This window comes from Oncorhynchus masou, chromosome 2, assembly GCF_036934945.1.
Source record: "Oncorhynchus masou masou isolate Uvic2021 chromosome 2, UVic_Omas_1.1, whole genome shotgun sequence".
NCBI lineage: Eukaryota > Metazoa > Chordata > Actinopteri > Salmoniformes > Salmonidae > Oncorhynchus > Oncorhynchus masou.
The window spans coordinates 19129562-19144113 of NC_088213.1; the positions used below are offsets into that span (position 1 = coordinate 19129562).

Sequence of the window (14552 nt, forward strand, 5' to 3'; positions counted from 1 at the left end):
TTGTTTTTTTTAGAAACTAGCAACATTTTTCTTTGTCGTCAGGGTATTGTGTGTAGATCACATCAAAATCGCAATATTGACATCACAAGAGACTTATATCGCATGCAATATTCTGAAACATCTCAGCCACTTGTAACATTTGCTATAGTTTACTCCATTTCTTTTCTCCTCTTGCAGCTGCATCCCACACACACACACCAAGTGCCTCCCATAGACATTAAAACCAGTAGATGGTGATAGGAATAAGTGGATGACGTCAGCGCTATGGAAACTCCCGACAGCGCATTAAGCTGGAACTATTTGAAGTGCCTTAATTCTTAATGACACAAAAAAAAACTCAAAAAAATTAAGTGAAAGTGACCGTAACTAGCAAAGGATTATGGTCGATGTAGTCATTTTCATCCTGCCTGAGAGACACGTGCATGAGGGCACGAGCATCCTCGTAGCCTGCCGGCCCGTGATTGTCTGTCAGCACGTGGTCCTGTGTGACAACAAATGTAGTAGTCAGAATGGATCACTGTTTAATTAAAATATCTTGATTTGTAGCAAACTTTATAACAATTCACCATTGGTACTTGATCAAAATAAAACATTTTAGAGCTCAAAAACAGGCACCTAAATTCTTCTGGTTTGGCCATTCTGGCGATCATAATTGACATAGGCTTTCTAGGGCAGACCAGGGATTTTGGCACCGCTAGGTTGCTATGGAGTAGCCAAACAGCAGAGCTAATGACTTCACGCGCCAGACACTGGGGATGTTGAGCCACCTCTGTCACTTAACTGGCACAGTTCCTCGTCCTCGCTGTTAGATTCACTATAAGTTTGCTTGCTGTTCTGTTTGGAACAATCGGTTGACTGCATTTGACCTACCTAGAGGTCGACCGATTAAATCGGCATGGCCGATTAATTAAGGCCAATTTCAAGTTTGCATAACAATTGGTAATTGGCATTATTGGACCCCGATTATGGCCGATTACATTGCAATCCATGAGGAAACTGAGTGGCAGGCGGACCACCTGTTACGCGAGTGCAGCAAGGAGCCAAGGTATGTTGCTAGCTAGCATTAAACGTATCTTGTAAAAAAAACATCAATCTTCACATAATCACTAGTTAACCTAGTAATATCATCAACCATATGTAGTTATCTAGCTTGTCCTGCGTTGCATATAATCAATGCGGTGCCTGTTAATTTATCATCGAATCACAGCCTACTTCGCCAAACGGGGGATGATTTAACAAAAGCACATTCGCGAATAAAGCACAATCATTGCACAAATGTACCTAACCATAAACATCAATTCCTTTCTTAAAATCAATACACAAAAGTATATATATTTTTTAAACCTGCATGTTTAGTTAAAAGAAATTCATGCAGGCAAGATTAACTAGGGAAATTGTGTCACTTTTCTTGCATTTATTGCACGCAGTGTCAGGGTTTATGCAACAGTTTGGGGTGACTGGCTTGTTGTGAACTGATTTTCCAGAATTAAGACATAATTGAAGTTTGTGCAATGTAACAGCACATATTTAGACTTAGGGTTGCCACCCGTTCAATAAAATATGGAACAGTTCTGTATTTCACTGAAAGAATAAATGTTTTGATTCCGAAATTAGTTTCTTGGTTTGACCATATTAATGACCAAAGGCTCGTATTTCTGTGTTTATTATATTAGACTTAATTCTATATTTGATAGAGCAGACTGATTGAGCGGTGGTAGGCCGCAGCAGGCTCGTAAGCATTCATTCAAACTTTACTGTGTTTGCCAGCAGCTCTTAGCAATGCTTGACTCACAGCGCTGTTTATGACTTCGAGCCTATCAACTCTTGAGATTAGGTGGACAATACTAAAGTGCCTATTAGAACATCCAATAGCCAAAGGTACATGAAATACAAATGGTATAGAGAGAAATAGTCGACGAGTCATAATTCCAATAATAACGACAACTGGGAATATTGAGGAACTGAGAACATTGAACCACCAGCTTTCATATGTTCTGATCAAGGAACGTTAGGTTTTTTAATTTTTTTTTTTTTACATGGCACATATTGCACTTTTACCTTCTTCTCCAACACTGTGTTTTTGCATTATTTAAACCAAATTGAGCATGTTCCATTATTTATTTGAGACTAAATAGATTTTATTTATGTATTAAGTTAAAATAAGTGTTCGTTGTTCATTCAGTATTGTTGTAATTGTCATTATTACAAATAAATAAAATTGTATATATATGAACATTTTAAAAATATTTTAAGAAAATCTGCTTTTTTTGGTCCTCCAATAATCGGTATCGGCGTTGACAAATCATAAAATCGGTCATCCTCTATTCTAAAGCAAACGATTCTGCTCTCCACTCTGCTTCTTAATAAAAGTAATTTTATTTCTAGGATTCCAAAACTTATACCAAGAGATATGACCTTTGTCAAATCACAATATTTGGTAAAGAACTACAATAAAAAAAATTAAATCGCTATTCGATTTCTACCATATCGTGCAGCCCTAATACACATCATTAAAGTCTAAAATGAATGTAGCAACTGCAAGAAATGCTACCCTTGTAGATTCCATCTGTGCGGAGTTGTGAGAAGAATGACTGTAAGTCCCTAAGAGTGTCCCTACATAGCAGCTGTGGTGCTTGTTGTTTGGTATTAAAATAGTCTCAGAAGTAGTCGGCAACAAGAAAGACATGACATTGGATGCAAAGCTGGTACATTTCAAATGAATCAGACACACAAGAAGTTTCCTTCCTATCTAGCTGGATACACATGGTGAACTTGTTATGAGTAGTTTGCAGATGAGGCGGGGCTGGTATGTCTACACATGGTTCCTAGCAAGCTTTGGCCATTCATTTTATTTTACACACACATTAAAACACAGTCTTGGGAAGTGCAATTAAAACCTCACAAATCACCCAGAAAAACAGTTACATTCCTCAACAAATAAGTCCCCAATACAAGGATGCCATTGTCATCTTTATATTCGACCTGCCAAAATCCAACGGTTGCAGGCTACCAACACTGAGCAAAACCAGGCATGAGTCACCCAACGCCCCCAATAACTCTGCCTTTTTACTCCATTAAGATACATGCAGGAGATAAAGCCCTCGAGGGCTCAATTGAAGATAAGAGAAGCATGACTGTGTGTATGTCCCACTGTAAAGCAATGTGAGAGTTGCTCGTTCACAATAGAGGGGATTGATTTGAGACCTTGATGCAGCCTAACACAGTAAACTGGGCTTGGGTGTTTTAGAATGCAATTGTCCCCACAAATGTAAAGGACTGCCAAATTCAATGTTACCCTAGCTACATTAACACTAGTAGCTGTAAATTGCTTTAGATAAGAGCGTCTGCTAAATGACTAAAATGTAAATTTTATAAACAATTAAATGGATGAGATCGGCACAAAATTTGCAGTTTGGGTCCCATTCAGTGCATAAAAGGCAGGCCTGAAGATCTCAATTCTTGAGTGTATATTCAAATGGATGATTACAGGGGAATGTAGTTAAGTCACAGTTTATTGAGGAGCAGTAATTAGAGGCGCCATTACAATTGCCATCTATACATCATATGACAACAACACATTGCTGTTAATGATGACTCAGAAGAATATGCAGCAGCTGCCTGGTTATTAACCAATCATTTCATTCAAAAATAGGCTGACGAGTGCAAGAGTGGGTGGTGCAGAAAGCATGTTTACTGGTGATGTTTCTGTTCACATCACACACGACAGTGATCAATGCTGACCTGTCTAAGTAGTGAGTGTGAACTGTCAGCCACTAATCACCCATCAATTGATAGCCCCCTGTTTAGGCTAAATATATTTCCAAACAACCCTGATGAATTTAACTTTGATTTAAGGATTAAAACCCGTATTGTTAACTACAGTCACTGTAGTTATATAGTAAACAATAGCCATATGGTTCTTTTTTTAAAACAGCTAGCCTTATTTCGAAGTAACCTGCCTAACCATAACCTCAATGAATTGTGACACAAGTTTGACAGGTGCCCCGCTGCTTGACAGCAGAGAGCATTCACACCCTGCTGGCTTACCTGTCCAACTTCCTTGATCAAACTAAACATGGCATTCCTATCTAGCTTGAGACCACTCATGCACAAATAAATCACACTTAATAATTCGATATTTATAGACAGGGATCTGCTTACCCTTGAGACAGTGAGATCTGTCATAAGCTGATCGAAGGCCAGCGTCTCCTCTGCTTGTTTCTGGTTGTGCAGCGCTATCTTTTCGCTGAACTTCCTGGGGTTTGAGCCACCCGAGCCCGGGGATCCGGACATGGTGTGGGCCGCACAGTTTAAAAATTTTACTTAAAAAAATGTAAAGTGAGTGCTTGGAGTACAAATATAGAGTGTGGTTTTGATTGTCAGTCCACTTTTAGCGAATCCATCAGTGCTGCTTCAAATCGTCGCGTTGGCAAATTTTCGGTGCTAGCTAACGTTAGCTTGATAGCCACATAAGTTAACAATAGTGAACAGTTCAGCTGACAAGTGTTTGTAAACAAACAAATTCCAAACTATGTGTTTACGGTGCCAGCAGGTAACGCTTACCGAAGTTATTGAGTTTTATACATCCCAACGTATTGTCAATGCATGGGAAAATATTTACATTTGTAAATAGTTAGCTAAACTAATAAGCCAACAACTTGTTTGAAACTCAATCAGTAGCTAGTTATGTTAACTAGCCAGCGTGAGTGCCAATGCTAGCTAGCTACCTGTCACTTCCATTTTCTTCATTAACAATTTAGCTTAAAATAGTAACGTTATTTGAGGACGAATCCAGCAATGCATTGTCAATTGAGGCAACACGCGTAGCTAAATAACAAATAATAAGTACTTAAACCTCTTCAAAGCTATCAAAACTGTCATTTTATGCAGTGTATAAAAATGTTCGATAAAAATTACAGCTACGCAGCAAGCTCGTACAGTAGCTACCGCGTAACGCGACACGAACAGCAGAAGAGAAGCGCAACTTACGTTGGCTAAAGATTTGTAAACTAAAACAATATTTGCTAACGTTGCCCAAATATAGTTGTTAGCAATGTTTTCATTAGCGAATACTTTCCCTTGTGGAGAAGATTTCGAAATGTAATTTCAACAAGTGTCGGAAAGATCTTGCAGTAGCAGCGCGAGGGTTATCCAAATCAGCATGTAACATAATCCACTCTCTCGATCTCAAAAACATTGCTTTCGATTCTGGTCCTCTGATTTGGCAAGCAGGTCGACTGTAACAGCTACAACTATTTTTTTACAGGCTATATTTAGTTAGCATGTAAACATTCAAATCCATGCGGTAAAGTCGAGCTTCTTCTCGTCTTGTCTCCTGTTGCATATCGCTCCATAGTTTTGTCGGCTCTCGTTGGTGAGATCCCTTTCCCACTGATCCTGCCATATTAAAAATAAAAGAACTGGTTGAAACTGTAAAACAACCTTACCGGTTATGTCCACAGGAGGGCAATGAATAACTCTTAAAGGGGATGTGTACCTGGCCGCATTATCCAACTGAATATTGTAGCATAGAAACACTTCAAACGGAATCCTTTTCACTGCAGCCAATAACAAGTTTCCATCCAGTTTTTATGCGAGTTAAGTCATAGAGTATAAATACAAAGTCAAGACAGCTGTGATAGAAACAGAGGTTTTATAAAAGCCAACAGATAAATTGTTTGTTCGACATCTTGTTTCGATAAAATAAATTATGCAAGAAATGTCAGTCAAGCACCTTTATGCTCAAATATTGATATAATAAACATCATATTGAAGTAAACTTGGAGTCACATGATGATATGGTGTGAGGTCCTTCCACTACGACTCAGGAAACCATGTAGTTGATTTGACTACAGATGAAATAAGTTGTGAAATTGCACAATGATGAGCTTGATGCTTCTTTCCACTAAATATCGAGGGTCTTATACTGGAGACATGATGATCGATGCTTAACTGCCATTTGACAAATACAAATATTCTCGCTCTTATCCATAATCTTATCATGTAGACAAGCCTACCCGCAATGTATCAGTGAGCTGTTGGCTTGAGCACGTGTGCCAAGAGAACAGTTTTTGTGACAAAACTATTGGTAGAGTTGAAAATGTACTGGAAACGCAATGAACTTGATTTTTATTCGGGACATGAAAACTTAAGCGAAAAAGTACATTGGGTGCACTACGTCATCACACTGATTTTTATCCACAAGAAGTCCGATTTTCTTTATGCAGACTTTTTAATATTTGTATGAAAATCTGGCATCAATTGGATGGAAACCTAGTTCATTGTAGAGATGGTTGCCAAACTGAGATTTTGACACTAGGGATCACTTGATACACTGAAATATGACTGTAACCACTTCTGAATATAGCCTAGGAATTCAAACATAGCCTTTGTCTGAAAAAAAAAGTGTTTTTGCTTCATTTTGTACATAATGTAATCATAGCATCCACTAAGATAAGAAACTGCATGTTACATAATTTTGTGTATTTGAAACCATGGGGAATATGTTGCTATTTCTGTTCGTGTTTTGCTTGGGACACCTAGGCCAGGATTTAATCAGATCGGCCTGTCAACAATGGGCCTTTTAAAAGTAATGTTACCATATTCACATTCTAGGTAAACGCTGCAGATATGTCTCAATTGGAAATTGCCTTTAAATAATAATACAAATTAGATGGGTGCTTATATTTGTCATACTTCCGGCCTAGCCTTTATCATACGGAGGTTCAGCCTCATTATTTAGTGAACTGAATGGGAATTGACCTGGATACAAATGTCTACTAAATAAATGAAGGAAACATTTAAGTGCTCATAACAATCATAAATATGTATTTTACCAGTGGCACACACGTGAAAGAAAATTACCTTGATTTATTCAGGTTCTTAAATTGTACTTTTCATTCTCAAACCTATCCAATCATCCATGGACATACAGAACTAGAACCTGCTGGCTTGTGTCCACATGGAGAAAAAAATATTGTATAAAATATTACATCATACAATGCAAATTAAATTATACTGCCATTCTGCAAAACAATCCATTTTAACTAATAGGACCAGTTTCCCAGACAGTTTAGGTTCATCCTGAATCTCTATTGAAAATCTAGTTCAGTCCAGGATTAGGCTGGAGCTGGTTTTGGGAAACCTTCAAGTTAATTTACTATTCATAAAGTGTGCATAATAACCAATGTGTATTTAACAATTTATAAACATTAAAATGTATAATCATGTGTAAGCATTCTTAGCATTTAATCATTTAAAAGTCTTAATGTTTTAAAGTGTCGCCATGTTTTTACACGTCACTGGTGACATGCATCTCACGGAAAACGGCATTACTGCTTTATTCTTTAAAACATGTAGAACATTCTATGGACTACGGGCGAAAGAGCTTTGGCTCCTAGATAACTAGACCCTGGTGAGGCCCAGTGTAAATTAACTTCAACACAAGGGTACGCTGGTTAAAACAAACATTTCAAACCCATTCTGACAGGGCAGTACTGTATATCACGCTTTCCCGTCTTCTGAAAGGGAGCAGATTGTCATAAGGATTCTGTGTACAGCGAGTGACATCTACTGGAACCTAAAGCATATCTCGTCATCGTTATATAATACTGCACTCTAGACTGAGTGTATGAACGGTTTCCTTCAGAGTGGTGAACGGAGTAAAATCAACTGAAGTCACCGTATTTTCAATTAATAGTGAATGTGTGACTAAAGAACTATGAAACGTGATTTGCTGACAACTATGCTCCTTAAAAGGAAAATAAAAGAAAGTAACCTTAACTATACTTGGAGGACTGACAAAGAATAAATAAGGACAGTTTTCTTTTATACATTTATTCAACACAAAGCATAACATCTTTTCTACATTGATTGTTCAGTCTACTCTTGAAAGGCTATTTCCTATGCCAATAGTGGATTTGCAAGTTTCTTAAAGTTATACTGTATGACAAAATTGCTTGCGATGTCATCAACATGCAACTGTTGAATTGCTTTTCAAATAACCGGAAAACAAACAAATCCATATCTTATAACTTTGACAGTCTTGCAGTAACATAGTAACAAAGCACTCTGGATCCTGACGAGGATACACTTGGAGCATCCAGCAGGCTTCCGGTGGACTTTTCCTTGGCGAATAAGGCACATACCGTACGGTGAATATTCCATCTCAATAAGGCACATAATGAATACATATACTTAGAGTAGTGCGGAAGAGGGGGAAACCGAGCTAAGACAGCATAGAGCCAAGGCCCTCTGTTAGATGTTGTGTTCTCAACAGTGTCTGTAGCCCCCTCTCCTTCTCTTTCCATCCATCTCCCCGTCTCATCCATCTATTTTCCGTAAAACTTCTTGTTGAGCAGGAAGATGAGCAGGTTGACATTGATGGTGGCCCTGTCGAAGAGCTTCATCACAGCCACACCCTCATATTGCAGCTGCAGGAGGTCCTGGGAGAGAGAAGAGAAGGGGAGTAAGAGAGGCAGGAAGAGGGAGAGGAGCATAGAAAGGGGAGAGCGAGAGAGATGAGGAGAAAGGGAGAAGGAATCATTCGAAAAAGTATTTTAAAAAAGAGAAATATCAACCAGAAAATCCCATTTGACCACCTTTTTCACATCCCAGCATCACTGTACATCATTCACATGTATACCTGGTATTCCAACTGTAACGTTTCCAAGTGCACTCCCATGAACTTGGCCTTCACATCGAACACTCCAACCGCCTCCGACGGAGAGATCTCAAAGATAACGTTCTTAAACCTGTGTGTGGGGGAGGGGGATGTCACAGTTGTTTGCCTAACACTAAGTATTTGTGTGATGTATCCATATTACATCATAAATCCCATACAGCTAACTTTCAAGACAACATTTGGTAAACAATTAACTAAACATCCAAGGTCTATCTTTAACTTACTGGTTTGTCTGCAGGTCTTCAATCTCGATCAGCACACCCTTCTCATGGAGGCGAGCGGCGGTGTACTTCTGAGACACCTGTTTACTCTTCTTGGCCTTGGTGTCACCTGGTTTCTTTGACAGCCTGAGGAGGGAGGGAGAGAATAGTGTCCATAACACTGTCACACATTGTAACAGAGGAAATAGCAGTCCATGTAATGACGTTCCTGTAACCTGAGTTGCAGTTGCCTTCTGCTAGAAACTTAACATTTTGGTAGTTCCATTCCATTTCAGGGTCGTGTTCACTAGGCATGGAATTAAAACCTAATGCAATGGAGAGGTACTTCCTAGACTTGTCCAATAACAAACACTTGTTACGTTTTTCAACATTTTGTTAACGTGTGTCCTAATGAACACAACCCAGATGTAAAAAGTATGACGATGGCTGCACCCAGCCCTCTAATAGGTTCAAACAATTGACCTCTGCAGTGCAAGTTTCCCCATCTATCTTATTCACTTACACCAACCAACATTTCTGTAATACGAGTTCAGAGTTGAGCTCTTGATCCTTTATTCTACTGACACAAAACATCCTCCGTGAACCCTGGGATTCCAACCTGCATCCTCCGGTCACCTGCCCACCTCTCAAACCTGGAGGCTGGCGTCTTCCCTCTGTTATGAAGACAAAGGCTACTCACTTGCCCTTGTTGCTGGCCAGGTTGTCCATGCAGGTCTTGATGTACTGATTGTAGTAGTCAATCTGGACGTTGTAGAAGGCGGTCTTGGAGTTGAGGGCGGCATTAGTCTGTTGGAGCTTCACCAGCTCCGCCTTCCTCCGCTGCCGATACCGCCGCTGGTTCCGGATGTCCTGGAACCCACCTTATGTTATGTGGCACATCCACAAACACATATACTAGAAGTACCACACACACACACAGAAACACATATACTAGAAGTACCACACACACACACAGAAACACATATACTAGAAGTACCACACACACACACACAGAAACACATATACTAGAAGTACCACACACATCACGTGACAGACACAGAAACACATATACTAGAAGTACCACACACACACACACACACATCACGTGACAGACACAGAAACACATATACTAGAAGTACCACACACACACACACACACACACATCACGTGACAGACACAGAAACACATATACTAGAAGTACAGACACAGAAACACATATACTAGAAGTACCACACACACACACACATCACGTATACTAGAAGTACCACACACACACACACACACATCACGTGACAGACACAGAAACACATATACTAGAAGTACCACACACACACACATCACGTGACAGACACAGAAACACATATACTAGAAGTACCACACACACACACACACACACACATCACGTGACAGACACAGAAACACATATACTAGAAGTACCACACACACACACACATCACGTGACAGACACAGAAACACATATACTAGAAGTACCACACACACACATCATGTGACAGACACAGAAACACATATACTAGAAGTACCACACACACACATCACGTGACAGACACAGAAACACATATACTAGAAGTACCACACACACATCACGTGACAGACACAGAAACACATATACTAGAAGTACCACACACACATCACGTGACAGACACAGAAACACATATACTAGAAGTACCACACACACATCACGTGACAGACACAGAAACACATATACTAGAAGTACCACACACACATCACGTGACAGACACAGAAACACTGACTCTCACACAGTACCATGGCGATGTCCTTGATTAGGGTCCTGGAAGTGGTTCAAGGGGTGGACACACAGCTTCAACTAGAGGGCTGTACAGTACCTTGGCGATGTCCTTGATTAGGGTCCTGGAAGCGGTTCTCAGGGTGGACACACAGCTTCAACTAGAGGGCTGTACAGTACCTTGGCGATGTCGTTGATGAGGTCCTGGTAGCGGTTCTCAGGGTGGACACACAGCTTCAACTAGAGGGCTGTACAGTACCTTGGCGATGTCGTTGATGAGGTCCTGGTAGCGGTTCTCAGGGTGGACACACAGCTTCAACTAGAGGGCTGTACAGTACCTTGGCGATGTCGTTCCTGGATTCAACTAGAGGGCTGTACAGTACCTGGCGATGTCGTTGATGAGGTCCTGGTAGCGGTTCTCAGGGTGGACACACAGCTTCAACTAGAGGGCTGTACAGTACCTTGGCGATGTCGTTGATGAGGTCCTGGTAGCGGTTCTCAGGGTGGACACACAGCTTCAACTAGAGGGCTGTACAGTACCTTGGCGATGTCGTTGATGAGGTCCTGGTAGCGGTTCTCAGGGTGGACACACAGCTTCAACTAGAGGGCTGTACAGTACCTTGGCGATGTCGTTGATGAGGTCCTGGTAGCGGTTCTCAGGGTGGACACACAGCTTCAACTAGAGGGCTGTACAGTACCTTGGCGATGTCGTTGATGAGGTCCTGGTAGCGGTTCTCAGGGTGGACACACAGCTTCAACTAGAGGGCTGTACAGTACCTTGGCGATGTCGTTGATGAGGTCCTGGTAGCGGTTCTCAGGGTGGACACACAGCTTCAACTAGAGGGCTGTACAGTACCTTGGCGATGTCGTTGATGAGGTCCTGGGTACACACAGCGGTTCTCCTTGGGTGGACACACAGCTTCAACTAGAGGGCTGTACAGTACCTTGGCGATGTCGTTGATGAGGTCCTGGTAGCGGTTCTCAGGGTGGACACACAGCTTCAACTAGAGGGCTGTACAGTACCTTGGCGATGTCGTTGATGAGGTCCTGGTAGCGGTTCTCAGGGTGCGCACACAGCTTCAACTAGAGGGCTGTACAGTACCTTGGCGATGTCGTTGATGAGGTCCTGGTAGCGGTTCTCAGGGTGGACACACAGCTTCAACTAGAGGGCTGTACAGTACCTTGGCGATGTCGTTGATGAGGTCCTGGTAGCGGTTCTCAGGGTGGACACACAGCTTCAACTAGAGGGCTGTACAGTACCTTGGCGATGTCGTTGATGAGGTCCTGGTAGCGGTTCTCAGGGTGCACCTTGCCCAGCTCTGCCAGGCGCTGCAGGTTGCTCCTGATCTTGTCCTTCTTGCCCTGCAGCGTCAGGCTGTCATCCACCACCGGCTTGGCCTGCTTCATCTTCTCTGGGGTTTTGGCATCGCGGATGGCCCGCCGCTGCATAGCACGCTGGTACTCCACTTCCTGGAAGGGGGAAAACAGGGGTGGTGTCATGTGTTGCTGTGGCGCTGGGGTGAAGATTCCCCAAGGCACAGATCTAGGATCAGCTTTCCTTCCCCCAATTCTAACCTAAACAGTAGTGTGGAAAATGCTAAACTGACTCGAGATCAGCATCTAGGGGCAACTTCACCATATACTGTCATTGTGCACAAATCATAGTTGAATAAAGCCAAGCAAAAGTGATAACTCCCGAACCCAGAGGAAGTCCTACTCAGTTGACTACTTGAAACTGGTGCAAGCTACCAGTCTTTAGTGGTGTGCCCCCTCTGCTTTAACTCTATGGCACAACGATAGAATCAAAGACAAAGTGTTAGTGAGCTGCTAACTAATATTACAGGTTTACATCCTTCCCTCCCCCTCAATTCAAAGGAACTTATTTGCATGGGAAACATGTTTACATTGCCAAACCAAATTAAATAGATAAACAATCCAAAATGAACAGTAAACATTACACACGAAGTTAAAAGAATAGAGACATTTCAAATGTTATTATGGCTATGTACAGTGTTGTAAAAATGAGCAAATAGTTGAAGTACAAAAGGAAAATCAATAAAAAAGTAAATATGGGTTGTATTTACAGTGGTGTTTGTGCCTCACTGGTTGCTCTTTTTTGTGGCAACTGGTCACAAATCTTGCTACTGTGATGTCACACTGTGGTATTCCACCTAATAGATATGGGACTTTATCAACATCTGATTTGTTTTCAAATCCTTTGTGGTTCTGTGTAATCTGAGGCAAATATGTGTATCTAATATGGTCATACATTTGGAAGGAGGTTAGGAAGTGCATCTCAGTTTCTACCTTGTTTTGCAGTGTTGGAAAAAAGTTTTGTCCCAACGCTGCAACTCCCTACGGACTCGGGGGAAGCAAAGGTCGAGAGCCATGTGTCCTCCAAAGCACGGCCCTGCCAAGCCGCACTGCTTCGACACACTGCTCCATTAACCCAATGTGTCGAAGGAAGCACTGTACAGCTGGTGACCGTGTCAGCGTGCATGTGCCCGACCCCCCGACAGGAGTCACTAGAGCACAATGGGACAAGGCCAAAATCTCCCCTAACCCAGACGACGCTGGGCCAATTGTGCGGCATCATGGGCCTCCCGGTTGCAGCCAGCTGCGACACAGCCTGGGATCGAACCCGGATCTGTAGTGACACCTCAAGCCCTGCAGAGCCTTACATCGCTGCACCACTCGGGAGGTGCCTAAAGCCTTTTTGATATCAAAGCATGAGAAGACTTTGCTTTGTTTTGTTTCTTTGTCAATTAGTGTGTGCAGGGTACGAACGTTAGGCTCACAAGTATCATACCCCAAGACATGCTAACCTCTCACCATTACAATAACGGGGGGTATGATATTTATGCCTCTAACATGCATCATGATTCATTCAGGACTACCTGTAATCATGGTCGCATCCACAATGTAGAAGTGTTCAAAACAAGAGACTTAAATTATTCACCATTCATTTATATTGGGCACAAAATAAATCGAAAATGCAACCAAAACAGCAACTGCATCCAACAAGGTCGTAGAGTCCCAAGCTTGATTTTATCATCATTGCATGCTAGGAACAAATAATAAAGTTTGGACTACTTTAATAGGTTGCCAAAAATGGGGGGACTATGTACAAAAAGCGCTGTAATTTGGATGAAAATACCCTCAAATTAAAAGCTGACAGTCAGTACTTTAACCTCAGTCATTGTATCGTTTCAAATCAAAGTGCTGGAGTACAGAGCCAAAACAACTAAATGTGTCACCGTCCCAATACTTTGAGCTCAGTGTAGTGTTTAGGCGTTATCCTGCCAAGTTCACACCTTCACTATTGCACTGAAACTTTTTGTCCAGGTATCCCTCATTCATCCCTACCTCCTCAGTGTCTCACCTGTTCAGGATTGGCAGCACCCTCCAGAATCTCAGTGAGTGTTTCTCCAGGTTGGAACCGGATCACATCCACGATCAGCCGCTTGGTGCTGGAGAGCGAAAGATAGGGGGAAAGAGACATAGGAGCTATTCTAGGGTGTCAAGACAACAGTAGGTTTATTTTAGCTGCTAGAGGAAGCGTAACTTTTAGCCGGCGTGAGCAGAGCGAAAGCCACTTGATGCTATTGTTCTGGGGTGTGAGCTGTGAGTCAATCTGGAAATTACAACCAGAGAGAAAAAACATTCTGAGCAGCGTGAGCCTCCCGTGGAGCCGGCGCTCACACCCAGGTTTCATTTCAATTAATTGAAGCGTCTCACACTCTGCAAAGGTTACGCCACTCGTGTAGCAGGCCAGAAAGGGGGAAGATAAGGTTCAGCTGGGAACACACAGACAACTGAGGAGTCCGGGAACTCAATTTGGCCTCCTTTTGAACTAACACCTTGGATCTAAATGCTTAAAAATCTGTCCTCTCCATCTCCTCTC

General features: G+C 41.9%; 2 protein-coding genes across 2 annotated transcripts in view; both read right to left on the reverse strand.

The window, feature by feature from the left end:
* crtc3 (CREB regulated transcription coactivator 3) overlaps positions 1–5429 on the reverse strand; it is a 91267-nt gene extending 85838 nt beyond the window's left edge. The window contains exon 1 of the mRNA XM_064989683.1: positions 4162–5429. Within this exon, the coding sequence (XP_064845755.1) occupies positions 4162–4293 (132 nt within the window). The 5' untranslated portion in view covers positions 4294–5429. The remainder of the gene's footprint in view (positions 1–4161) is intronic.
* A 2391-nt stretch (positions 5430–7820) lies between these two features.
* The window catches only part of iqgap1 (IQ motif containing GTPase activating protein 1), a 59233-nt gene continuing 52501 nt past the window's right edge, over positions 7821–14552 (reverse strand). The window contains exons 32-37 of the mRNA XM_064989697.1: positions 14031–14118; positions 11909–12118; positions 9584–9753; positions 8908–9030; positions 8645–8753; positions 7821–8444 (exon numbers count right to left, since the gene is read on the reverse strand). Of these exons, the coding sequence (XP_064845769.1) occupies positions 8331–8444; positions 8645–8753; positions 8908–9030; positions 9584–9753; positions 11909–12118; positions 14031–14118 (814 nt within the window). The 3' untranslated portion in view covers positions 7821–8330. The remainder of the gene's footprint in view (positions 8445–8644; positions 8754–8907; positions 9031–9583; positions 9754–11908; positions 12119–14030; positions 14119–14552) is intronic.